At 46.6% G+C, this 27,222-nt stretch overlaps 1 protein-coding gene across 1 annotated transcript in view; it reads left to right on the top strand.

Moving 5' to 3' along the window:
* Window positions 1-521: 521 nt before the first annotated feature.
* The window catches only part of LOC309548000 (uncharacterized protein), a gene marked incomplete at its 5' end in the record, with an annotated part of 69,014 nt that continues 42,313 nt past the window's right edge, over window positions 522-27,222 (top strand). The window contains 4 exons of the mRNA XM_082247985.1: window positions 522-626; window positions 1,021-1,223; window positions 22,157-22,265; window positions 23,655-23,738. Of these exons, the coding sequence (XP_082104111.1) occupies window positions 522-626; window positions 1,021-1,223; window positions 22,157-22,265; window positions 23,655-23,738 (501 nt within the window). The remainder of the gene's footprint in view (window positions 627-1,020; window positions 1,224-22,156; window positions 22,266-23,654; window positions 23,739-27,222) is intronic.

Genomic DNA, 27,222 nt, shown 5'->3' with positions numbered 1-27,222 from the left:
CGATCGTATATGAAATGGAGATCCCGATCATGTATGGGGAGGAAAGGCTCATATAGTGAAGTACTGTCTGGTAAATACTTTATTTAGTTTAAAAAGGTACTCACAAATAAGTAGTGGAAAACAAGCGGTTCGTAATACAAAGATCTGACAGGGTGACTAAACCACCTTTGGCAGAGAGCGCTGGTCGGCCGCTGGTTTTCCAGCATGTACATCCAACAAAAGCCGATCAAACGGCTGGTTTCTGTCAGACCGGCTGCCATGCACACGGGCCGAACGTTGTCCGGTTTTTATTGAACCATTGTCCATTTCCCATAGATAGATCCATTTCTTTTTTTTTTTCTTTCAACCAGTGGGTTGAGCAAAAAATGCTGACCAAATTCCATCATCCACATACTGGAGGTATATAGGGGAATCCTCCCTACTGTGCTGCTGTAACTCACACAACCATGTGACTGCTTTACTGACAGGGCGAGCACTGAGTACCATTCAGGGATATGTCCTAAGCATCTGCCTCCAACAGAATGCACCTGGAGGGTAAACTTAATATTATAATACAAATGAAACTCAAGACTATTCAAGAGACCACTATCATGGTCTTTCTTGTGGGCTCACTTATAAGAATGCAGGTATTGGGGGAGGAAGGGTACAGCTAGGTATGTTCTATATCAAGAAACCACTTTTTGTCTTTTTCTGTATATACCCTTAACACATCCAAGATACAGTACAGTCCGGTCCATAAATATTGGAACATTGACACAATTCTAATCTTTTTGTCTTTATACACCACCACAATTGATTTGAAATGAAACAAACAAGATGTGCTTTTACTGCAGACTTTCAGCTTTAATTTGAGGGTATTTACATCCAAATCAGGTGAACGGTGTAGGGATTACAACAGTTTGTATAAGTGCCTCCCACTTTTTAAGGGACTAATCAAAAAGATTGTATCAAAAAGTGTCGTCTCCAAAGTCTTACCTTTTCTATGGCAGAGGCAATGGAAGCTGTTCATTCCTTTTTCAGGTGTGTGCCAATTTGGATGAAGACCCCTCGCAAGACAGCCTTCAAAGCTTCCCATTGAATGGGGATCGAGGTAGAATCGGTCGCGTAATCAGAGAACAAGTTGGATATGGTCTCCGAAATACGGGTGACACATTCAGGGTGTTGCAGAAGAGTCATTTAGGCACCACGTCCACTGCTTCAAAGGAGCAGAAGGAACCAGAAATGTAAAAAAAACAGGGGAGTGGCCAGACCAAACCATGGTTTCAATATCTCATTCCGGGGACCAGTCCAAATAACTGTGGTTTATTAAGACGTAATCAATACGGCTGTAGGAATGGTGAGCATCCTCCAAAATGCCTTATTCAGAGCCCTCAATTTATAGAAAGAAATGTTGGACCGCGAGGTAGAGGAGTCCATTAGGGGGTCCAGGGGCATGTTTAAATCGCCTCCCATGATGAGATTCCCATCCATGAAACCTGACAATACTTCCAGGAACTGCAATGCTGTTTGAGCCTGATTGGTATTGGGTAAGTACTGTAGATATTGGCTATCGTGAATTTAGAGCCCCAAAGGATACATTTCACGAAGACATGCCTCCCTTCAGGGTCAAGCAATTCCACAGGAAGTGCTTTATGGAAAGAAACAGAGACGCCTTTGAACTTTTGGATAAGGTTGGTACTATGGAACCATCTATTGTAGTATCTGTTGAAGCAGGAGGGAGCATGATCAGATTGAATATGTGTCTCCTGAAGTAGGAGCACGTCTGCCTTTTGTTTATGCAACTGAGAATTTGTCCGTGCTTGGAAGCGATGTTTAGGCCATTAACATTGTACGAGCAAACTTTTAATTTCGAGCGAGAAACCACCGTGTGGGCCATGATGGAGGCAGGGAGAGGAAGATGGGTAAGAAAAAGATAAGAGTCAGAAATTAAAGTTTGAAAAAGGTAAAGGGGCACTCCTAAAAGAAATATCACAAATCAGGACCTGATCGTGCCTTTCCTACTTAGGGAGTGAGGTAGAGGTAAGAAAATCCTGAGATGTGATCCCAACAACATAGCAGGCTTGGACACGTCACTAGTAGTACACCTAATATCTAATGAATTTAAGTAAAAAAGCTATAGGATCTAATTTAACAAAATCTGTCATTCTGTATTACTGTGAGAATACAACTGATGACATAGGTCCCCAGGGGGGCACCGCAGGGAAAGGTATAATAGGTTGAGTATGTATGTCTATTCCCGTTTTGGACCTTGAGCCCAAGCAGTAATTGTATTGCAAGAGCTGAGGTTAGTCACATCTATTGTTGTGAGCTACTGTAATGTGTCTAGTTCTTATATGAGGTGTGGTGTGCATGTCAGCAGTTAAACTGTTAGTGTGCCCATTTAAAGAGAACAAACAAAAAAGAAAGAAACAAACAGACAAATATCAAAATACTCATAATGAAATTTCCTCAACAGATATTGAGAGGCCCCACTCAAACCCAGACTGCCTGTGCCTATTGTCTTGCCACAAAATAATGCAGGTTGTACGGAGAGGGGAGAGAAAACCCCTAAAGGTCACACAGCAAGACTAATAAGTCACAAACCATTGGGAGATGAGGTGGTAGTATTATCAAGTGGCCAGGTGGTCTGAGTCCAAGCCAATTTGAGGCATCACTTTGAACAGAACTTCAATGTATAACTCCCCCCCCCCAACCCCACAGTTAGTGCAAGCAGAGGATTGGATAATTGCCCAGAGGATGAAAGTCAACAGTGGGTTAAGAAAAAGTCAGGGCATCTCCTCCAAAACAATAAGTAGCCCAGAGGGTTGGTTAGAGTAGCTCATGGAGGTACAATTAGAGATGGGCATGTCAGGCTTCCGGTGAAAGAGAACGGCGAAATCTATCTTCAATAGACATAGATCTGGACCTGGCTTTCCAATGTTGTTGGGGAAGAGGAACATTACCCGTAGGCCGGCGGTGGTCGTCAGGGGGATCAAGCCATTACGGGACGGTAATAGAGTCCTGGTCGAGAAACTGAAATAATGCAGGAAGTTGGTCCAGATCTGACAGGACAAATTTGTGGTCCCCTCTGGTCACCTTAATGCTGAAGGGATGGCCCCAGGTGTAGGTAGCATCTGCTTGACGGATCAGGTCGAGCAGGGGACGGACCATCTGGTGCATGTATAGCGTGTGTCTAGAGATGTCCAGGTAAAGATGGACAGAGGAGCCATCAAAGTCCACGGGACCCAGTCGCCAGGGCCGTTTGAAGGAATTTGGGGGCCCCAAGCAGAATGGACATGGAGGCCCCCCGACCCCCCGCACACACGCAAAGCCTACAGGAACCACAGCATAGCCATACAGTTTAAGTATCTATCTATATATATATATATTTACATATATGATATAGATAGATATAGATATAATAAAGAAAGAAAGGAGAGAGAGAGAGGAGGGGGACAGATAAACAAAAAGAGACATAGGAAGACTAAGATTAGAAGGGAGATAGAAAAAAAAAGAAAGAAGTTTTCAGACCAGTCAGCACTTGGCAGATGTAGAAGCAGAGGGTCCTAGCAGCTACTCACCCTGATGTTATCTGCTCCTCACTCATCCACACTGGCTGCAGGAATTGTAATTGCATTTAGAGCCCTGCTATCTGTATACAGTAGGAGCTGTCAGTCTGCACTGTCCATGCTCTGCATAAAGTCTAGCTGGTAGGCCAGGGATCTCTCTTGTGTCTGCAGATCTTATCAGACTTTTTACAAACCTGTTGAGGCAGAGAGGGGCCCCTTGAGGGAGATCCCGATAACAGTGTCATTGCACTTTACTGCATTGACGATCAAAGGGGCGCTCACAGCCTTACACAGTGTCCTTGCATTTATTCCTAACCAGTCGTTGTCTTGGGGCCCCAGGCCAGCTCGGGGCCCCAAGCAATTGCTTGGTTTGCCTGCCTTGTAGCAACGGGCCTGCCAGTCGCCAAGCCTTACGCATTATCTCTTCCTTTAGTGTATAGTAGTGGACTTGACAAAGTACGTCTATGGGACGGTCGGCGCGGTCCCTTTTAGATCCTCCAACTCTATGTACTCTGTCCAATTCAATGGGTGAGTTAGTATCCTTGCCCAAGACTTGATTGAGTATTGCAATGACTGTTGGTCTCAAGTCCGTACCTGCAGTTGCTTCTGGAATACCTTGCAACCGAATGTTATTCTGTCGGCTCCTGTTCTCGCTATCGTCAATGCGGTGCTGATGTGGGCAGAGGCAATGTAGGTGGGTGGCAGATGTATTTTCAAGAGCCAGGATTCTAGCAGCATGATCCTCTTGAGTAAGAGCAATAGCTGATACAGCAGTCTCTGAAGCTGAGACCTGCTGCCTTAATTTTTCAAGCTCAGTGTGGAGAGAGGATTCCAATTTAGAGGCCCATGATTCAAAGTCAGCCCGGAAAGCTGAGAGGAGGGCCGTAGTTGCAGAGCTAGGAGATCCCCCAGAAGCTTCTGGAGAAGCTGCAGCCAAGCCATCCCTCGTGGGAGCAGGATCAGGGAGCGCTGGCAGGGCTGTGGAAGCCGGTGACTCCTGGGTGGTGTCACTCATCTCTACTGTGTCAGGGCATGCAGTGGGAGCAGCTGGGATGGAGGAGCCAGACTGGAGCTTAAGCAGGGTTCAACTCGACGTCATCTTGTCCTTCCGGGAGAGGAAGTCTTGTGGAGCTTGGCGGAGTAAATATCGCTGAATTGTGCCCTGCTGTGGATCAGCAGAATCAGCAGTATGTGAGGTATGTGCCGACATGAGGTTAAATACTACCAAAAGAAAGCTGTATTTGTGTGAAAAAAAAATTAATTTTGGTACAGCTTTGCATGACCGCAAAATTGTCATTCAAAGTATGACAGCGCTGAAAACTGGCCTGGGAATTGGCTTCCTCCAGCGCCGCGCCTCACACTCTCTGCCAGCAGTACCAGCCAACAGTAATCACCAGCAGTACCCGTCAGCCAGCAGTACCCACCAACAGTAACCACCAGCTGTACCAGCCAGCAGTACACCAGCAGTAAGTTACATGTGCAAGGGGTGTAACTACCCCCCAGCACATAATTGTAACTATCCCAGCATGTGCAGTGTTTCTGACTTCTACCACCATGACCACTTCAAATTACTGAAGTGGTCATGGTGATTAGAGTGTTCCTTTGACATCCCTCAGAAGAAGTAAACCTCTGTATACTGATTGCATTTCATTTGATCATCCTCTAGTTGTGTTAAATTGGTGAGGGGAGGGGCGCGGAGTGCCACGTCCCTGAAATGAGTTTGCCACCTCCCTGAAATTTGTTTTTGCAGGTTGGGTTGTCTGTTTCTGGCTAGAAGAACAGCTATTTTTCTGCACCCGTCAAAATAGGCTTTCTGCCTCTAGACTGTTATCAGCATTTTTCCCTATTTCTGTGAACTACAAAACACCTCCTCTGTTATGGGAAGAACAGGAAGGTGTTATGGAGTCATAACACACTTGTTTCAGATGGGTGGCCAGGGGGCAGAAAAACAGACTGAACCCCCCAATGGGCCGCACTGCTACCACCAGCTGAACTCTTGGCTCACAGTTGTGGTGCAGTCCTGCAATGTAAAATTGCCATTCGACGATCTAAAAATAAAAGTAAAACAAAAAACAGCCATACAGGAGGCATCAGTAGCACCTGCTGAGTGTCTGTCAGTCAGGCGATCCGTCAAATATTGCTTTTCAGAGGGAGGTAGGCAGTGCCCCTACTGCGAAAGAAGCCCCAATGGAACAATTGCCAGGTTTAAGTAAAGGAACATTTTTGATAAAAGAAAACTAATGCTGCCACCATGTGCAGTATAAGGACAGATAAGTTGCAATACTAACAATTTTAGTTCTTGGGTTTAGATGCGCTTTAAGAAGTGCTGATGGGGGCACCATTGTTGGGCTATGCTTAGGGCATTTCTTGCCCTTAATCTTGCCCTGCCTGTACCACTTCACCTGATGCACTATGAGACTATATTACACATCATTTTAAACATTTATAAATGCAATTCTTTATTGTGAAATAATTTTTGTCACCAAGTTGCAGGCTTGCAGGCTGATCACTCTGTTGTAGAGGACAGATACAATTGGTTTAGTTACCTCCTAACTTACTTAATCACGTAGTTAGGGCAACCATTGTGTTTATAGGAAGCCTACTGGTGGCATTGTACTGAAGGGGAAGCAGAGAGAGGCTCAGCTACAGACGGACACAAATCTTTCTATTTAACTCCAGCAAACAAAGCTTGTCTTCTGAGGTAAGTAAGGAAAAAAACATACAATAATGTATTTCCAAGAGTATTATGTATAACAATTGATGTTAAAGTGCCTGATCTCCTGTGCTTTGTACACAAAACTAACTGTGAAATTTTTTTTTATATATCGTGATAAATATTCGTGTAAGGTTCTGTTGCTCTATACCCAATGTTGTTCCTATTAAGTGTGCAACATGAAAATTCTGGAGTTAGCTCCCCTTTTGCCTAAATATTACAATGCCCCACTGTATAAGCTCTATATGTTGAACCCTAAATGGGAAGGTGCATGGCAACCTGTGGAGGGTCAAAAGTGTAGGTGAGTGCATAAGTTTGAAGGTCGAGGGGAACTGAAGTTGTTTTGCATATTTGCACTACATCCACGGACCTGTTACTTTACATTTGGAGTTTTTATGCTATGCTACATTAGTGTATATAACACTGGTGTATACGCACATTATTTTATATCTACTGACACTGGTGTAAACAAAGAGGTTCAACAGTTGTGGGATTTTATAGGCACTTCAAACACATAAAAGATAAATTGATAAAAACAGATATTTATTATGAATCAACAGAAAGAGACAAGAACCATGAATATATATATACTATTGACAACTGAAAATACACCAACTGAAACAATGATAATACAGTCTGGTATTCTCCCCCCAATGCGTTTCAGAGACTATATGGCTCCTTAGTCAGGGGTATAAGAGCTAACCTTGTAGTCATTCATTGCTGTATCAAAGAACATTCCATGTTCGGTTTAAAAACAGAGTCTCAGAACTTTCTGCCTTTCCTCCCAACCTTAGAGGTAACATGTTGTATTGGATAGAAGAGCCAATCATAAATAGGAGCATCCACAAAGACCAGGGAGCACTGAGGCCTGGCAAACAGGGTCCTGCACTTGTGGACCCATTCTGGAATGGCAGACCTCATATTGAGTAGTAAAATAAGTATAGGCTGGCTTGAGACAGCACAGGTAAAAGGATGAGTCCTCCATAAAGGTGTGCAGCAGAATAAAAGGGAAATATAATTAGAAGGTACAAACTAGATATTAGGTAAAATGTTTTATTTAATCTAATGTGCTTCATGAGAACAGTGTGTACCACACCAGCAGCCAATCTGATGCAAGCTTTTATTTAGCGATCATTTTCCGGCACAGGGGCAAATAGGGTTGGCCACTGCTTAGCAAGACAGACATTTTACACAGAAGACGCATTCAAGAAAGAGAACTATGTTTAGAAATTTAACATATTCTAACATATTTTTTACTTTAAAAATACACTGATCAGACATAACATTATGATCACTGACAGGGGAAGTGTATACAATAATTATCTTGTTACAATCGCCTCTGAAATTCATATATTGGGCAGTAAATAAACATGTTGGCCCCGAAGTCGATGTGTTGAAAGCAGTAAAAAAGAGAATCACAGTTTGTTGTGTATGGGGCTGTGTAGCCGCAAACCAGCCAGGCTGGCTTTGCTGACCCATGTTTACTATCAAAAGTGCCTACAATGGGCATCAAAAGTGGACCACAGAGCAATGGAAGAAGGTGACCTGGTCTGATGAATCACATTTCCAGTTACATCAATTGGAGAAGAGATGCACCAGGACAGAGAATGGGAAGCAGGCAAGCCAGCGGATGTGTTGCGATGGTTTGGTCTATGTCCTGCTGAGAAACCTTGGATCCTCCCATTCATGTGGATGTTATTTGACACATACCACCTGCCTAAACATTGTTGCCTTAGTACACCCTGTTATGAAAACACTATTTCCTGATGGCAGTGACTTCTTTCAACAGGAGAATGGGCCCTGCCACACTGCAAAAAGAATGGTTTGAGGAACACAACGATGAGTTTGAGGTGTTGATTTAGCCTCCAAATTTTCAAGATCTCAATCCAATCAAGAATCTGTGGGATGTGCTGGAAAAACAAGTACAATCCCCCCCTATAACTAAAGCCCCGTACACACGCAACGATTATCGGCCGACCGATCGTCCGTCTTTTGTCCAGAGTTGTGTTTTGTTGGTTGGAATGTGCCTAGACTGCACACGAATTTTCTCGCCCAACATAATTCTACTTCAGAAGTGATGTCATGTGTTGGATTGCTTTGTATGTGTTCTTTCTTCTCTGAGCATGCCCAGACTTGCTCATCAGATTTTTCCCTGTCGAAATCTGTACTGACTGCACGAAAATCGGCCGTTGTGTTGACGGCCAACAAAAATTTTATAGTCTGCACACCAGATTTTTTTCGGCCGAAAAGTCGGAGTTGGTTGTCGGAAGCATCATACTAACAAGCCGAAAATCGGCAGATCGGTCGTCGGACGAAAATTCCCTGCCAATTTTCGACGCGTGTGTACGGGGCTTTAGGCTGGCCATACATGTTCAATTTTCTTGTACAATATTCTGTTAGATTTACCACAAACCACATAATATGAGGTCAAAGCTAAACAACACTTTCACTTATATCCAATTAGGCAGGCCTTTGTACTACATAGTTGAAGGTAAATTTCAAGAAAATTGTATAATGTACAGCCAGCCTTAAAGGCCATAAAGGATCTGCACCTGACAGCTTGGTGTGAGATACCACAGCATACCTTCAGAGGTCTAGCGGAGTTCATGCCTCGAGGAATCATGACTGTTTTGGTGGCAAAAGGGGGACCTACTTAATATTGGGCTAGGTGGTCATAAAGTTATGGCTGATTGGTGTATGTCCCACCTGAATAATTTTATCTGAATAAATATCTTCCTGCCGGTGTCTGTTTTCTCTGGCAATACACTAAATCACAACAAGCTGCAGATTTAATTACATCAAATGCTCTTGGGCTCTATTCACACCTATTTTGGCACTTGTTCAAGGCATTAAAAAACCTGCTTGATCTTTAGTGCAGGTTCTATCATAGTAGGGTTAATTTACTAAAACTGGAGAGTGCAAAATCCAGTGCAGCTTTGCATAGAAACCAATCAGCTTCCAGGTTTTTATTGTGAAAGCTTAATTGAACAAGATGACATTAGAAGCTCATTGGCTACCTTGTACAGCTGCACGCCCCCAAAATGCCAAAAGTAGTACAGAAACTACTTTTGGGAATAGGTGCAGCTTTGCACTGATTCGGACGGTGCTATTGCCGGCAAATGGCCTGTCAAATCAGACCAATGTGAACGTGGGCTAAAGGAATAATGGGCAAAACTGTGTCTAGGTCCTCAATTTCCATATATTAGTTTGCATTATAAACATAAATCGTAGTCCTCCTAAAGTGTTTTTTTTATTTTCTGCCTCTATCTTACGCTCAGTTCATACTGCTGCGGCATGGGATCCGACTTGTGAGATCCCAAGTTGAAAGACATGTCAAATTCAATGTTTGCCAAAGAGAGCCATCTTAAATGACGCTACACAAGTGGCTCTGACTTTAGAAAATGTTTTTGCACTGCTTTGGTGCGATTTCAGCCCTTGTGCAGGATCCTATATAGCATCTAAGTCGTAAGGAAGTCGCAGGCAAAGTCGTACAAGAATTGTAAGTAAAGTAGCAAAGTGAAAACAGGTTACAATAACCTAAATTTATTGCATTTATTCCAGGAAATAAAATGGCTCCCGGAAACAAAGCAAATGCATTCACTGGCAGCTCTGTGTCAAAAAGGTATGGCAAGAAAATTTCAGCTAGTTCTGTAATGACTAAACTCTGTGTCTCCTAGCTATATGACTGACTTAATTGTTACTTTTGAGTGTTAGATAACTGATATTAAAGCCTAAGTTTAGTAAAGAAAAAAAAAAAAACAGCACAAGGGACATTACTTATGATTGTGATGTGTCCTTTGTGCTGCTGTCTCCTGGTTCATTAGAAATCATCTTCTTCCTACTCCCCCTACCACTGTAATTTTCTATTGTGGTGGAAGTTAATAGAACTGAAGGAGCTGTGACAAGCACCCCTCAAAAGTGCCCAGCTATACCTGCCCTTTCTGCCCAGCTCTCCCATTCATAGAAGCTGTAGTATTGCTTGTATGAATGAGACATGATCAATGAATGAAGGATGGGTAGGTGAATGAAAAGTGCCCCTCCTCCATTCAGAGATCATGCTTTATTCACAGAAGGGACACATAATGCTGGCAGTAAGCCATGTTCCTTTTGCTGATTTTTTTTAACTACCTCAATACTGGGCACTTAAACCCCCTTCCTTCCCAGGCCAATTTTCAGCTTTTAGCGCTGTTGCATTTTGAATGACAATTGCGCAGTCATGCAACACTGTACCTAAACCAAATTTGTCATTTTTTCACCACAAATAGGGCTTTCTTTGTGTGGTATTTGATCACCGCAAGGTTTTTTCTTTTTTGGTGCACAAATAAAAAAAGACCGAAAAGTTTGAAAAAAAAAAAAAAAGTTTTTTGGTTTAGGTTATAAACTGATGAGCACTGATGATGCCGCACTGACAGGCACTGATGAGGAGACACTGATGGGGTGGCACTGATATGCAGCACTGATGGGCACTGATAGGTAGCACTGATGGGCACTGATATGTGGCACTGATAGATAGCACTGATATGCAGCATTGGTGGGCACTGATAGGCAGCATTGATGGGCACTGATCGGTGGCACTGATGGGTGGCACTGATGGGAAGCACTGGTGGGCAATAATGGGCACTGGTGGGTGGCACTGATAGATGGCAATAATGGGCACTGGTGTGCAGCACTGATAGATGGCATTGGTGGGCAGCAGTGATAGGGAGGGCACCACTGGCAGGCTCCCTGAGCTCTGTTTGCCATCCCTGGTGGCCATGGTGGGCATCCCTGGTGGTCATGGGTGGGCATCCCTGGTGGCTCTAGTGGCACCCCCTCCCCCCAGGGCTGCACTGGTAATCAATGTTCTGATTACCAGCACAGACCCCCCCTGCGATCAGTGAGTAATTAGAAATAGTCACTGATCCCCCCCCGGCTGCAGTACAGATCCTCTCTTCTTCTCCTCACTGACAGGATCTGTCAGGAGGAGAAGAGATCGAAGCCATTACAACGGCTGTGTTTACATTACATGACAGCTGTGATTGGACACAGCCGTCATGTGATCAGGAGGGCCAATCGCAGGGCCCTCCTGCCGCATCTTGTTGCTCTGTGTCCGAGGGACACAGGCACATCGAGATCGCGCCGCTGCGCGTGGCTGCGGCGGCGCGATCTCGCTCCTTCTGAAGGACGTTCCGGAACGTCCGATCAGAAGGACGAGACTCCCACCCGGCCGTATATGTACAGTGGCCGGGTGGGAGGTGATTAAAAAACATTTTTTACTAAGGCTTAGGTAAGTGGTTTTGTAGTTTAAATGTCACATTACTCATTACAAATTTAGGGCCTGTTTTAACAAGATTATGCTTCTCTCCCCAAACAAATCTACACTACCCATTTACCTACTCACTGCCCAAGAGATTGCCAATCACTTCAAAGACCAGATTGATGCAATACGTGAGGACAACTCCACTGTGCGAACATCTTCCCCACTCAGCATACCTTGCCTAACAGCACAGTCAACACTCCTCTTTTGAACTGGCTACTACTAAATAGGTTACAAAACTTTTCTCAGATGCCCACCTAACCAGTTGTCCCCTGGATCCTGTTCCCTCACAACTACTACGGTCACCCTCGTATATCCTATGCTCCCTCACTCACATCTTCAATCTCTCCCTCTCTAGTGGCACCTTCCCCTCCCCTCTAAAACATGCGCAGATCACTCCCATACTTAAAAAGCCCTCACTGGACCCCACCAACCTGAACTGAACAACTGAAGACCCATCTCACTGCTCCCATTCACCTCTAAACTTCTAGAACGCCTAGTCTACAACCGTCTTAGCTCCTACCTCAGTGCAAATAACCTTCTTTATCCCTTACAGTATGGCTGTCATTTGCAGCACTCCACAGAAACTGCCTTACTAAAAGTCCCTAACGATTTACTAACGGCTAAAACCAATGGCCACTACTCCATACTATAACTTGACTTCTCTGCAGCCTTTGACACTGTTGACCACCCGCTCCTTGTCAATAAGCTCCATTCCCTTGGCCTCCAAGATTCTGCTCTATCCTGATTCTCCTCCTACCTATCACAGCACTCCTTCAGTGTTACCTACAATTCTGTCTCCTCCTCTCCATTGCCCCTTTCTGTGGGGGTCCCCCAAGGCTCTGTTCTTGGACCCCTTCTCATCCGTATTTACACCTCCTCCCTTGGTCACTTGATAAGCGGCCACTACTTCCAATACCATCTATACGCCGATGACACCCACATTTATCTATCTACTCCTCAACTTATTCGTTCAGTCTCCACACGCATTACTAACTTACTAAATGACATATCAGTATGGATGTCACACCACTTCCTTAAACTAAATCTCTGTAAAACTGAGCTGGTAATATTCCCCCCTGCCCATGCCCCCCTCCATATCTTTTACATCAAAATCATGAATGCAACCATCAATCCCTTCCCTCATGCCAGGGTACTAGGTGTAATCCTAGACTCTGACCTGTCCTTTCAGCCCCAAATCCAAGCGTTGTCAAAAGCGTGTAGACTTCACCTAAGTAACATCTCTAAAATGTACCCTTGTTAACAAAACCACCAAGCTACTCATTCACTCCCTTATTATCTCTCGCCTCGACTATTGCAACTCCCTTCTCATAGGCCTACCTCTCCATAGGCTATCCCCTCTTCACTCTATCATGAATGCTGCTGCTAGTCTTATCCACCTTACCAACCACTCAGTGTCTGCGACCCCTCTCTGCCAATGCCTTCACTGGCTCCCGATCGGCCAGCAAATTAAATTCAAAATACTAACCACAACATACAAAGCCATTCACAAATCTGCCCCGAACTTCATCACCAATCTTGTCTCCAAATATCACCCAAACTGTCCTCTCTGCTCCTCTCAAGCTCCCTTGTCTCCTCCTCCCATGCTCATCTCTAGGATTTCTCCAGAGCCTCTCCCATCCTCTGGAACGCTCTACCTCAACATGTTCAGCTATCTCCTACTTTTGCTGTTTTCAGGCAATCCCTGAAAACTCATCTCTTTAGGGAAGCCTATCATTCCTCCAACTAATCTTTTATCTCTTCCATCAGCTCATTCCCCCCAATTACAACCTTTTGTACCTTCCCAACCTATTAGATTGTAGGCTCTTCTGAGCAGGGCCATCTTAATCCTCTTGTATTTTATTGTATTGTAACTGTATTGTCTCTTATAACATATTTGCAGTTTCTGACCATCTCCTGCTGTACGTCTGCATTTTATGACCAGGGCGGCACAGTGGTGTAGTGGTTAGCACTTTCACCTAGCAGCAAGAGGGTCGCTGGTTCGAATCCCAACCACGACACTACCTGCCTGGAGTTTGCATGTTCTCCCTGTGCCTGTTGGGTTTCCTCCGGGTACTCCGGTTTCCTCCCACACTCCAAAGACATGCTGGTAGGTTAATTGGATCCTGTATAAAAATTGGCCCTACTATGTATGTATGAATGTGAGTTAGGGACCTTAGATTGTAAGCTCCTTGAGGGCAGGGACTGATGTGAATGTGCAATGTATATGTAAAGCGCTGCGTAAATTGACAGCGCTATATAAGAACCTGAAATAATAATAATAATATAACTCTTTTAGTATGCATGTGGCCTTTGACCATCTCCTGTTGAATGGCTACAGTCTCTGAGAGCTTTCTGCAGCTTTACTAGTGACGTATCCTACATATGTTCGATATGTGCAGTGCACATGGGCCCCAAGGAAGGTGCAGACTACAGAAGAAAGTGATAATGTTCAAAGGTCAGCAGTGGCGGCCGGCCGATAGGGGGCGCAGGGGCGCCGCCCCCCCAAAAAAAAAGAAGAAGAAAAAAAAGATTAAATAAAAAAAAATGTCTATTTTTTGCCCACTAGGGGCGCCGGACTTAGTGATTGGTATGGGGGGGGGGGGTTGCCTCCCACGTGAGGCAGACAGAGGCGCCAAATGGCGGCCTTCTGGGGGTCATTGGGGCGCAGAGCAATGCGCCCCGACACTCCCCACTTTCCTGGACTCCTGGCTGTGATTGGTCCAGACTCCAGCCAAGACCAATCACAGGAGGACATCCCGGGACGTGACACGTGGGGGCGGTGCACCACCCCGGCGTCATGTCGTAATCACCTTCCGTTCCGGAACTTCCTGCGCGGCTGAGAGAGAGGAGAGCGAGAGCGCGTGAGGACTCGACTACTGAGGCTACTCCGTGGAAGAAAAGCTCGTCCGTAGGCAGAAGAAGTCTACAGGAGTGACCACCTGACCTGACAGACAGTGGAGTGACACTCCGACGCCGCTGTGAGAGAACGCAGAGCCAGCCCAGAGACGCTACTCCCGCATGCCGCAGACAGACCCGCAGCAGCAGTGAGACTGAGCCGGTAAGTGATGCCTCGGGAATGGGGGGGGGGGGGACGGGCCGGCCTGCACACTGTCACAGTCTGGTGCTATTAAGGGGCACGCACGCTGGTCTCTCTCTGCATTGATGGCAGTATGCCATGCCTGTACCTGTGTACAATGACCTGTGCCATGACCTTACCATCACCTGTACCATGCCTATTCCATCACCTGTGCCATGCCTATTCCATCACCTGTGCCATGCCTATTACATCACCTGTGCCATGCCTACTCCATCACCTGTGCCCTGCCTGTTCCATCATCTGTGCCATGCCTATTCTATCACCTGTGCCATGCCTATACCATCTGTGCCATGCCTATACCATCACCTGTGCCATGCCTATACCATCACCTGTGCCATGCCTATACCATCACCTGTACCATCACCTGTGCCATGCCTGTACCATCTGTGCCATGCCTATTCCATAACCTGTGCCATGCCTGTACCATCTGTGCCATGCCTATTCCATCACCTGTGCCATGACCTTACCATCACCTGTGCCATGCCTATGCCATCTGTGCCATGCCTATTCCATCACCTGTGCCATGCCTGTACCATCTGTGCCATGCCTATTCTATCACCTGTGCCATGCCTGTACCATCGCCTGTGCCATGCCTGTACCATCACCTGTGCCATGCCTATACCATCACCTGTGCCATGCCTATACCATCACCTGTGCCATGCCTATACCATCACCGGTGCCATGCCTATTCCATCACCTGTGCCCTGCCTGTACCATCACCTGTGCCATGCCTATACCATCACCTGTGCCATGCCTGTACCATCACCTGTGCCATGCCTGTACCATCACCTGTGCCATGCCTATTCCATCACCTGTGCCATGCCTATACCATCATCTGTGCCATGCCTATACCATCATCTGTGCCATGCCTGTGCCATCACCTGTGCCATGCCTATACCATCTGTGCCATGCCTGTACCATGACCTCAAAGTCACGCAATTTTTTACCGCGTTTTTTGCCACGAAGCAATACCTATTACATTTTTCTTTTTGCGTCCCCCCAAAAATTTGGAGCACCAGCTGCCACTGGAGGTCAGTAGTAAGTAACACAGAGTTCAAAGGTCAGGAGTAAGTGATGCAGAGCTAGGGGTCAGTGGTAAGTGACCAGGAATTCAGGGGTCAGTAATGTCTCAGGGCTTAGTAGCAGGGCTGTCTTTAATATTGATTGGACCCTTGGCAAACATTTTCTTGCCCCCCCCCCCCCCAATCCATTCTGAGACATACAAAAAAGTAGCAGGTAGACTCAAAATCAGTTTACTGCAGCTGATCATGCAGAGATTGCAAGTGGTTTCCAGAGGTTACAGCCTATCACTACCGCTCATGGACTAGTTGCTAGTAGTTACAACACATAATTTCTGCTTGCTGATTGGTTGCTAGAGGTTACTGCACAGTATTACTGCTCACTGATTGGTTGCTAGAGATTACAGCACATCATTACCTCTCACAGATTGGTTGCTAGAGGTTACAGAACATCACAGCAGATCACTACTGTTCACTGATTGGTTGCTAAAGGTTACTGCACATCATTACAACTCACTGAGCAGTGGAACATGCCACAGACAGACCCACAGCAGCAGTGAGACTGAGCCGGTAAGTGATGCCTCGGGGATGGGGGGGGGGGGAATGGGCCGGCCTGCACACTGTCACAGTCTGGTGCTATTAAGGGGCACGCACGCTGGTCTCTCTGCATTGATGGGGGGGGGGGCGTGTTACATGCCTGTGACATGCATGTACCTGTGTACAATGACCTGTGCCATGACCTTACCATCACCTGTACCATGCCTATTCCATCACCTGTGCCATGCCTGTTCCATCATCTGTGCCATGCCTATTCCATCACCTGTTCCATCATCTGTGCCATGCCTATTCCATCACCTGTGCCATGCCTGTACCATCTGTGCCATGCCTAGTCCATCACCTGTGCCATGCCTATACCATCATCTGTGCCATGCCTATTCTATCACCTGTGCCATGCCTATACCATCACCTGTGCCATGCCTATACCATCACCTGTGCCATGCCTGTACCATCACCTGTGCCATGCCTGTACCATCACCTGTGCCATCACCTGTGCCATGCCTGTGCCATCACCTGTGCCATGCCTGTACCATCTGTGCCATGCCTATTCCATAACCTGTGCCATGCCTGTACCATCTGTGCCATGCCTATTCCATCACCTGTGCCATGACCTTACCATCACTTGTGCCATGCCTATACCATCATCTGTGCCATGCCTATTCCATCACCTGTGCCATGCCTATTCCATCACCTGTGCCATGCCTGTACCATCTGTGCCATGCCTATTCTATCACCTGTGCCATGCCTGTACCATCACCTGTGGAATGCCTATTCCATCACCTGTGCCATGCCTATACCATCACCGGTGCCATGCCTATACCATCACCGGTGCCATGCCTATTCCATCACCTGTGCCCTGCCTGTACCATCACCTGTGCCATGCCTATACCATCACCTGTGCCATGCCTGTACCATCACCTGTGCCATGCCTGTACCATCACCTGTGCCATGCCTGTACCATCACCTGTGCCATGCCTATTCCATCACCTGTGCCATGCCTATACCATCATCTGTGCCATGCCTATACCATCATCTGTGCCATGCCTGTGCCATCACCTGTGCCATGCCTATACCATCTGTACCATGACCTCAAAGTCACGCAATTTTTTACTGCGTTTTTTGCCGCGAAGCAATACCTATTACATTTTTCTTTTTGCGCCCCCCCCCCCCCCAAAATTTGGAGCACCAGCCGCCACTGGAGGTCAGTAGTAAGTAACACAGAGTTCAAAGGTCAGGAGTAAGTGATGCAGAGCTAGGGGTCAGTGGTAAGTGACCAGGAATTCAGGGGTCAGTAATGTCTCAGGGCTTAGTAGCAGGGCCGTCTTTAATATTGATTGGACCCTTGGCAAACATTTTCTTGCCCCCCCCCCCCCAATCCATTCTGAGACATACAAAAAAGTAGCAGGTAGACTCAAAATCAGTTTACTGCAGCTGATCATGCAGAGATTGCAAGTGGTTTCCAGAGGTTACAGCCTATCACTACCGCTCATGGACTAGTTGCTAGTAGTTACAACACATCATTTCTGCTTGCTGATTGGTTGCTAGAGGTTACTGCACAGTATTACTGCTCACTGATTGGTTGCTAGAGATTACAGCACATCATTACCTCTCACAGATTTGGTTGCTAGAGGTTACAGAACATCACAGCAGATCACTACTGTTCACTGATTGGTTGCTAAAGGTTACTGCACATCATTACAACTCACTGAGCAGTGGAACAATCTCAAAAAATTGAGCATGTAAAGTGCACATTAATACACATACTACAGAGAGATTGCAGACATACTACATGAGAGGGTCAGAGACTGAAAACATACTACAGGAGATGGTCAGAGACTGGGGACATACTGCAGGAGACAGTCAGACTGCAGACATACTGCAGGAGACGGTCAGACTGTGGACATACTGCAGGAGACGGTCAGACTGTGGACATACTGCAGGAGACGGTCAGACTGCAAACATATTGCAGGAGAAAGACAAAGACTTCGTACATACTACAGAAGATGGTCGGAGACTGCAGACATCCTACAAGTGAGGGTCAGAGACTGCAGACATACTACAAGAGATGGTCAGAGCCTGCAGACATACTACAGGAGATAGTCAGAGACTGCAGACATACAAGAGATGTTTAAAGACTGCAAACATGGTACAGGAGATGTTCAGAGACTGAGGGGATCCTACAGGAGATGCTCAGAGACTGCAGGCATCCTACAGGAAATGGTCAGAGACTGCGGGCATCCTACAGTAGACAGTCAGAGACTGCAGACATCTTACAGGAGACAATCAGAGACTGCAGGCATCCTACTGGAGATGATCAGAGACTGTGGGCATTCTGCTAGAGATGATGAGAGACTGTGGACATAGTACGGGAGATGGTCAGAGACTGCAGACATACTACAGGAGACAGGTAGAGGCTGCAGACATACTACAGAAGACAGTCAGAGACTGCAGACATGCTACATGTGACAGTCAGAGACTACAGACATAGTACAGGAGACTGTCAGAGACTTCGGACATACTACAGGAGACTGTCAAACAATTCACAACTTGCAACAGTTTTAGTTGAATAACACAGCTCAAGGTTTCAGGATAGCAGTCAGGCATTCTATGGGGGTAAGGACATACCTGGCTCACCATACATATATTTACTATTTCAGAGGTCCGGGGATGGGGCTCCCACTCAGATCTCACTACAGCCGCTCCCTCCCAAGCATACAGGCTGAATGAGGTGGGGTCAGAGCATCAGTGGAGCTCCCGGCCCTGCCCCCTCTCTGCTGGCTGACTATGAAATACTGCGCTGCCACCCGTGTCCTCTGTGCGCTCTGCAATGCCATCATAAGGGCGCCCAAATTTGTGGGTAGTGCGGGACTCGAAGGGCAGCTGTTTTGGGCCCTACAACAAAAATTGGGCCCGGGGCAGGTGCCCCATTTGCCCTGCGCTAAAGATTGCCCTGCTCAGTAGTAAGTGATGCAGAGTTCAGGGGTCAGTAATGACTCAGTGGTTAGGCTGGCACAGAGAGTGGGGGGGGGGGGGGTTCGCTTCAGTACCTTGAGTAGTGTGAACAGTCCAGGAATAAGGAGAGGTGAGGATGGCTGTTTGTACTGTGGGACAGATGGCCACTTATTTCTGCACTCTGTACTCTGTGTCACTACGGAACTCTGTAATAAGTGATGCAGAGGTCATTAGGTTGTGATGCAGAGTTCAGGGGTTAGCAGCAAATGATGCAGAGTTCAAAAGTCCACAGTGACACAAAGTTCAGGGGTCAGTAGTAGGTAATGCAGAGTCCAGGGGTCCGTAGTAAGTGATGTAGAGTTCAGGGGTCAGTAAGAAGTGATGCAGAGTTCAAGAGTCAGTAGTAAGTGACGTAGAGTTCAGGGGTCAGTAAGAAGTGATGCAGAGTTCAGAGGTTAGTAGTAAGTGATACAGAGTTCAGAGGCTAGTAATGACTCACAGGTTAGTGGTAACTGACACAGAGTTCAGAGGTCAGCAATGACTTAGGGGTTTGTAATAAGGGATGTAGCATTCAAGAGTCAGTAGTAGGTGATGCAGAGTTCAGGGGTCGGTAGTATGTGGCTCAGAGTTCAGAGGTTAGCAATGACTCAGGAGTCAGTAGTAAGTCACTCAGAGTTCAGAGGTCAGTAATGACTCAGAGGTCAGGAGTCCGTAATAAGTCACTCAGAGCTCAGGGGTCACTAGTAAGTGACAGAGAGGTCAGGGGTCAGTAGTAAGTCACCTATTACTAACCCCTGAACAAGTGCTGCAACATCTAATGTTGGGCCTGGCTCCTCCAATGTACCTCCACAGATTCTGTGCTGTTCATACCCTATTCAACAATGTCTCATTCTATTGTATTTAAGTCAACTCAGGCTCTATAAAACAGCAACTCTTTAAGCTATGCACATCATTCAGTGAAATTAGAAACTCTCCCACTTTTTGCTAAGCACTGCATTTTCTCATTTACAGGCCATGGGACCCAATTTATAATCTTGCACACAGGCCATGGGACCCAATTTATAATCTTGCACACAGGCCAGGGGACCCAATTTATAATCTTGCACACAGGCCTGCTGCTTTTAGAATATGCCTTTGCATTACACTAATTAATTATTATGTGACCCTTTGGTGATGCCAGGTGCTGAGTTTCATGCCCTCTATATAAAAAGAAAACTGACCACATGATACATTGTGGGAGTGTTGTAGATTGAAGAGGGTATCTCTCTGCTCTCTCCTCCTGCAATGATGTATGCCAATGCATGTCATGCAGGGTAATTGGCACAGAATGGTGCCCCTTTGTCTCTGCCTGCTATGCATGGGGTTACATAAGGTTGAAATGAAATCAAATCATTGAAATCAATGAATTTTATAATAAACAATGTGTTTTTAATAGGTACATTTGCATTTATTAATTTACAATCTTCCTGGAGCTCAGCTTTAAAGGGATGTCTGCCCTAAGCTTTATTATCATATACAGCAGGGGTGGGGAACCTTTTTTCTGCCAAGGGCCATTTGGGTATTTATAAAATCATTCGGGGGCCGTACAAAATTATCACCTTAAAAATTAGCCTGTTATATTTGGTCAAACATTTAATTAACTCACCCCTAATGTGATGGCTGCAACTGCTTCTCTTTGGTGAGGAGTGTGATGTTAGCTGGTATTGATGATGATGCTACTCGTAACAGGTTTTCCAGGTTTGCGTCAGTCAGTCTGTAGCGCAGTCGACTTTTTTGTGGTGGTAAGTTTTGAAAAGAACTGCTGACGGGTACTGCTGGTGGGTATAGCTGGCTGGTACAGCTGTGGGTACTGCTGGCTCAGGCTGGTACTGCTGTGGGTATTGCTGGCTCAGGCTGATACTGCTGTGGGTACTGCTGGCTGGTACTGCTGTGGGTACTCCTGGCTCAGGCTGGTACTGCTTTGGGTACTGCTGACTCAGGCTGGTACTGTGCTGTAGGTACTGCTGGTACTGATGGCTGGTACTGTGCTGTGGGTACTGCTGGCTGGTACTGCTGACTGGTACTGCTGTCTCAGGCGGGTACTGCTGTGGGTACTGCTGCTTCAGGCTGGTATTGCTGTGGGTACTGCTGGCTCAGGCTGGTACTGCTGGCTGGTACTGTGCTGTAGGTACTGCTGGCTGGTACTGTTGTAGGTACTGCTGACGCTGGCTGATACTGCTGTAGGTACTGCTGGCTCTGGCTGGTACTGCTGGTTCTGCTGTGTGTACTGCTGGTTCTGGCTGGTACTGCTGTGTGTACTGCTGGTTCTGGCTGGTACTGCTGTGAGTACTGCTGGCTCTGGCTGGTACTGCTGTGAGTACTGCTGGTACTGCTGGTTCTGGCTGGTACTGCTGGCTCTGGCTGGTACTGCTGTACTGGCTGTGCTGCTGGCGGGAAATGCTGGCTAGGAGAAGTGTAGCGGTGCCGCGCTGGAGGAAGAGGTGATGTTTCCTGTATTGGTCACAGGCGGAGTGCATTTGATATCACTCCGCCTGTGACTCACTCAGACTGCCATAATGGAGCAGGAACTATACAGGAAGCATCGGCTCTGTTCTGACAGATCAGCTGAGAGACACAGGCTCAGCTGCACGGGGGGCCGGTCCAGATGACTTCGGGGGCCGCATACGGTTCCCCACCCCTGATATACAGGATTATTATTTGATCTCATGCAGAATATGCTCCTTTGCACTATATAATAGTTATAGACTATGCAGCCACCAAAATGCACATTCATTGGGGTTCACAATAAAAGTGCCCATAGAACTGTAATCCAACCCGGTTTCCACACATAAAAGGGGCATCCAAATCTTTGAAGAAGATTTACTGACAGATGTTAGGTCTGATCATCCTTGTTCCTCAAAGTATTGTGCATTATGCTCTTTGTTTCAGTAGTACTGTGTACAGGATGAAAGCTTTTGTTTTTATTTAAAGTCAACCTGATAGCCAGCAAAAAAAAAGGATAAAGAAGAGTGCCAAAGGGGATCGCGTACCAGAAGCCCAACCTAGTCGCTGCTACAGTCCTTTGGTGTACGATCCAGAGGTAAGATTGCGGACGAAAGGTGTGTAAATCATTTACAAAAATGTCTTACAAAGGCCATTAACTCAAAAAATTGTATTAGTCCTTTTTACTGTATTTAAAAATGTGTGTATATTAAATGGGGCAATCGTAAACATCCATTTCATTTTATTCGGTTGGACAGTTCTTCGCAGCGATGGCATCAACCACTAGCTCCTAGATTCCCAAGTTTTGTCCCTGATATAAGGACGTGTTTCTGTTCCCTCTACTGCACCAATAGAAGGTTAAACGTGGGCTTTTTTAGCTAGGAGAGGCTTTGCAATGCTTCTTGTATTCTTGTGTATATAGAAAGACGTTCCTGGAGATGTGTTTGGGATTAAACAACATTTTGCAGGGGCACAAGGGATTTTAGCCATTCTCCTGGCACAGACATAGCTATCATTAGATAATAAGACATAGGTCTAGGCTTACTAGTCCATTTGGATATTGCATCACAGGTTTACTTTGATAGTAAGATTTTATTGACAGACACCTATCTCAGGCACACAGCTTTGAGTGCAATAGAATTGGGGGGGGGGGGGGGCGGCATCAGTGTACAACCGTTGTACAAAATATGAGAAGACCCCAACTGTGGCAGTTACCTTAATAAATGAAAGCAAAGCAGCAGGCATTAAACATTTGAGGTTTGAATACCAATTTGACTCTGGGGGTTCCAAGAAATTGCCCAACTTGTCAAATCACCCCCCCCCCCCCTAATGGCACCACCTAGTTCAACAAACTTAGACTGAAAATTGGGGAAGAATTGTCAGGCAAACAGTAGCTGCATTCTATTAGATGCATAAATTCTTTTAGATTTCTTTGAGTGTATGGATAGCCTTGACTCCCCTGCAAAGTCTCACAAATATATTTTGATCTGTCAATGAAGTCCACCCAATACTGTGATCATGGAGGCACACAGCCTACATGACGGCCAATGTTGAGTAAATTTATTAGCAGTTTAGCAGTGTTGCCCCTAATGTGGACCATGACTACTTTCACTACAGCGAGATGAGCAGATCAATCATGCATCCCCCCCCCCCCCCCCCCCCAGCACGAAGACCACATTGTCATCGAAAGCTCCAGGTTTCAGAGTAACGACTGTTAAGATCGGCTCCTGATCACGATTTTGCATATTTTGAAGTGTGTTGCAACTGAAAAAAAGGTTGAGAAACACTGATCTAGACTGCCACTCAGGAATCTTTACATGTAGTTTATTTTCTATAACCAAAAGGCAAGATATCATACAAGAACATAGAAAATCACCAGAAAATATACAAAGTCAATGCTAATGTGATCATGCTTGCTTACAAGTTAAGTATTTTTATGCGGTGGTGTAAAATCAAGTAGCTAATATGTTGCCCTCCCTCCTGCTAGGTGTGCCTACAAGAACTTATGCAAAAATATGCAAAACAACCAGACGTTTTGGGGATTAGCGAACTCCGTCAGTATGCAGCAGATGTAAGTACAATATTGCAAGAAAACTGTGTGATTCTTGTGTTTATACTAAGAAAAAACATTAGCGTAAATGGTTAGAAATACAGACACCTTGCAGTATTCTAGCATCAGTGCATTATTATTTCCTGTCCCACCTCATGTCAGCATACAACGGGTTAACACCTCCTCTGGAGCCCACGGGACCACTTCTAGGCTAGCTAAATAAAAGACAACCCCTCCCCCAACTGAAGTGTTCTTTTCTGGTCATGCTCTAGGCCAATTGTTGATTGCAGTTGGCAGTGGCGGCTGGTGCTCAAAATTTTTTTTTTGGGGGGGGGGGGGCAAACAGAAAAATGTAACAGGCATTGCTTTGCGGCAAAAAAACGCTGTAAAAAATTGCGTGACTTTGAGGTCGCAAAAGTGTGAAAGGGGTCTTCAGTAATTAAGGTATAGTGTGCCCCCTTTCAATGCAGAGAGACCAGCGTGCCCCCTTTCAATGCACAGTGACCAGCGTGCCCCCTATTAATGCACAGTGACCAGCGTGCCCCCTTTCAATGCACAGTGACCAGCGTGCCCCCTTTCAATGCACAGTGACCAGAGTGCCCCCTTCAATGCAGTGACCAGCGTACATGCTCCCTTCAATGCAGAGATCAGCGTACATGCCCCTAATGCAGAGACCAGCATACATGCCCCCTTCAATGCAGTGACTAGCATACCATTCCCCCAATGCAGAGATCAGTGTACATGCCCCCAATGCAGTGACCAGCGTACATGCCCCAATGCAGTGACCAGCATACATGCCCCCAATGCAGTGACCAGCGTGCGTGCGTGCCCCCTTCAATGTAGTGACCAGCATACATGCCCCTAATGTAGTGACCAGCGTACATGCCCCCAATGTAGTGACCAGCGTACATGCCCCCAATGTAGTGACCAGCGTACATGCCCCCAATGTAGTGACCAGCATACATGCCCCCAATGTAGTGACCAGCATACATGCATCCAATGTAGTGACCAGCATACATCCCCCAATGTAGTGACCAGCGTACATGCCCCCAATGCAGTGGCCAGCATATGTGCCCCCAATGTAGTGACCAGCATACATGCCCCCAATGCAGTGACCAGCATACATGCCCCCAATGCAGTGACCAGCGTGCGTGCCCCCTTCAATGTAGTGACCAGCGTACATGCCCCCAATGTAGTGACCAGCGTACATGCCCCCAATGTAGTGACCAGCGTACATGCCCCCAATGTAGTGACCAGCATACATGCATCCAATGTAGTGACCAGCATACATCCCCCCAATGTAGTGACCAGCGTACATGCCCCCAATGCAGTGACCAGCATATGTGCCCCCAATGTAGTGACCAGCGTGCGTGCCCCCAATGCAGAGATCAGCGTGCGTGCCCCCAATGTAGTGACCAGCATACATGCACCCAATGCAGAGTACATGCCCCCAATGCAGAGATCAGCGTGCGTGCCCCCAATGTAGTGACCAGCATACATTCCCCCAATGCAGAGATCAGCGTGCGTGCCCCCTTACTTACCTGGAGCAGCAGCGGCGGCGATCGGCTTCTCCTCAGTCCCCCGAAAGGCTTCTTCTCCTCGGTCCCGGCGCGTCTCCTCCAGTCCTTCCCATCCCGCCTCCTCCTCGGCCAATGGCATGGGGTTTGCCTTGCGGCGAATCAGGACGCGTGTATCGGCCGCGCTTCCTGATTGGCTAGGAGGAGGATCGGTGTGACAATAGCGAATTTTCATTCGCTATTGTCACACAATGGGTGGGCTCGGGACGCACTGCTCTGCGCCCCGAGTCCACCCTTTGCATCACCCTATTAGAGCCTCTGGCTCTAATCAGGTGATGAAAAAAAAATCCCCATTGAACTCCATGCGTCCGTCGCCCCTGCATGTAGATTAGGAGGCCGGACGCATGGATGGGGGGGGGGGGCGGTGCCCCTAAGGAAACAGCCACCACTGGCAGTTGGTAAGTACTTTGTTTGCTACAAGTATATCCCCCCACGCGAACCTTCCCCTCCATGTTCAGCCTCTCATGGAGTTGGAAGACCCAGAATGCTGGAAGTAAACCTTCCTAAAAACTGTGTGCCCTGTGTGCCGGGCCACAGGCAAAGGATGCTTAAACAGCATTGATATTATGCAGGTGTGGTATTATGAAAGCTCTGCAATGTCGGTATTGCCTCACCCTTGGGTTTTTTCCTGTCTTGTATTTGCAGTGCACCGCACTGCTCTCCTGGGTTTATTTTCAATCTGAGAGCGGCTGTGGATGATGTCACGGGGCAGTGGGATGGGGCAGCACGGGATAGTAACCCCCAGGTGCCAGGCAATGGCGTAAACAGTTTGGGAGGTCTGCAGAGGAAAGGACTTCTCTCCCTCTCTCTCTGCAGTCCTGCCAGTAAAAGACTTGTTTTTGTTGCTCCCTGTTGTGCAGTGTGTTCCTGGAGATTGGACGGTCTGACTGGTTTTGTCTCAGATTCTGACCTTCTCCTGTCTGCCTCGAGATGTGCTGTCTTGGCTCCCCTGCTATGCTGTGTACTACTGTGGGTTTGATGGTCTAACTGTTTTTGTCTCAGACTCTGACTATGTCTGCTGTCTGCCTCTAGATGTGTTGCATTGGCTCACCTGCTGCTGCTTCTAAAGTAAGTGGAAGAAGGCAGATGAGTCTTAAAAAGACAGTGTACACGTTTTTTGGTGAGAGGTAATATGATTTTCTTTATATATTTTGTGCAAATATGAGCTTGCTACACGTGTTAGTTGCACAGAAGACTAGCAAAGGTAGGAGGGGGGCAACGTGGGACTTGTTTTTAAAAGAGTGCTCAAGGACTGGAAAATATGATGTTTTGCATTATTTTAAGAGCAGAAACCCTGAATGCAAATGCTCCAAAAAAACATAAGACCCGCTAACGATCATCATCTTCTGCCCAGGACAATCCGCATCCTACAAAGTCCTCCAAAGGACGGCTTTCATGCTCCCCAAGCACCCCGCGTGGCACTGGCTCACATGCGTTTATGTCAGCATGATAGGAAATGCCTCGGCCAGCTCAGGGTGGATTTTGGGTCTGCATGCAGTCTGCAGTAGCAGAGAAATAAAATTGCACAGATTGCCTCACAAGGATGTGGATGAGCAAAATTCTAAGCCCTATTGAGGAGGCTATGGCAGAAAGTATGCTGCAAATATCCATGCCACAAGCAACACAAAAAAAGGGCGTAAGAGTCAAAAGAGGAATCTTTTGAAGATCTTGTTGACAATGGTGGTACCTTGGGCCAGGTGGCACATGAGGGTGTTTCAATTTGCCTTCTTTAGTTTATGAGCTGGGCTGTCTATGGATCAGAAAATCTTTGTGCCCATACAATTTCAGCAAGAACTGGAATTTTGGATATCGCCACCATGCTTCTTAACCACTTTACCACCGGAGGATTTTCCTGCTGTACGTCCAGGCCACTTTTTGCGATTCGGCACTGTGCGACTTTAACTGACAATTGCGCGGTCATGCAACGC

Source organism: Pelophylax lessonae, assembly GCF_965119305.1.
Source record: "Pelophylax lessonae genome assembly, chromosome: 2".
NCBI lineage: Eukaryota > Metazoa > Chordata > Amphibia > Anura > Ranidae > Pelophylax > Pelophylax lessonae.
The sequence above is the reverse complement of the archived record's forward strand: the minus strand, read 5'-3'. Positions and strand labels throughout refer to the sequence as shown.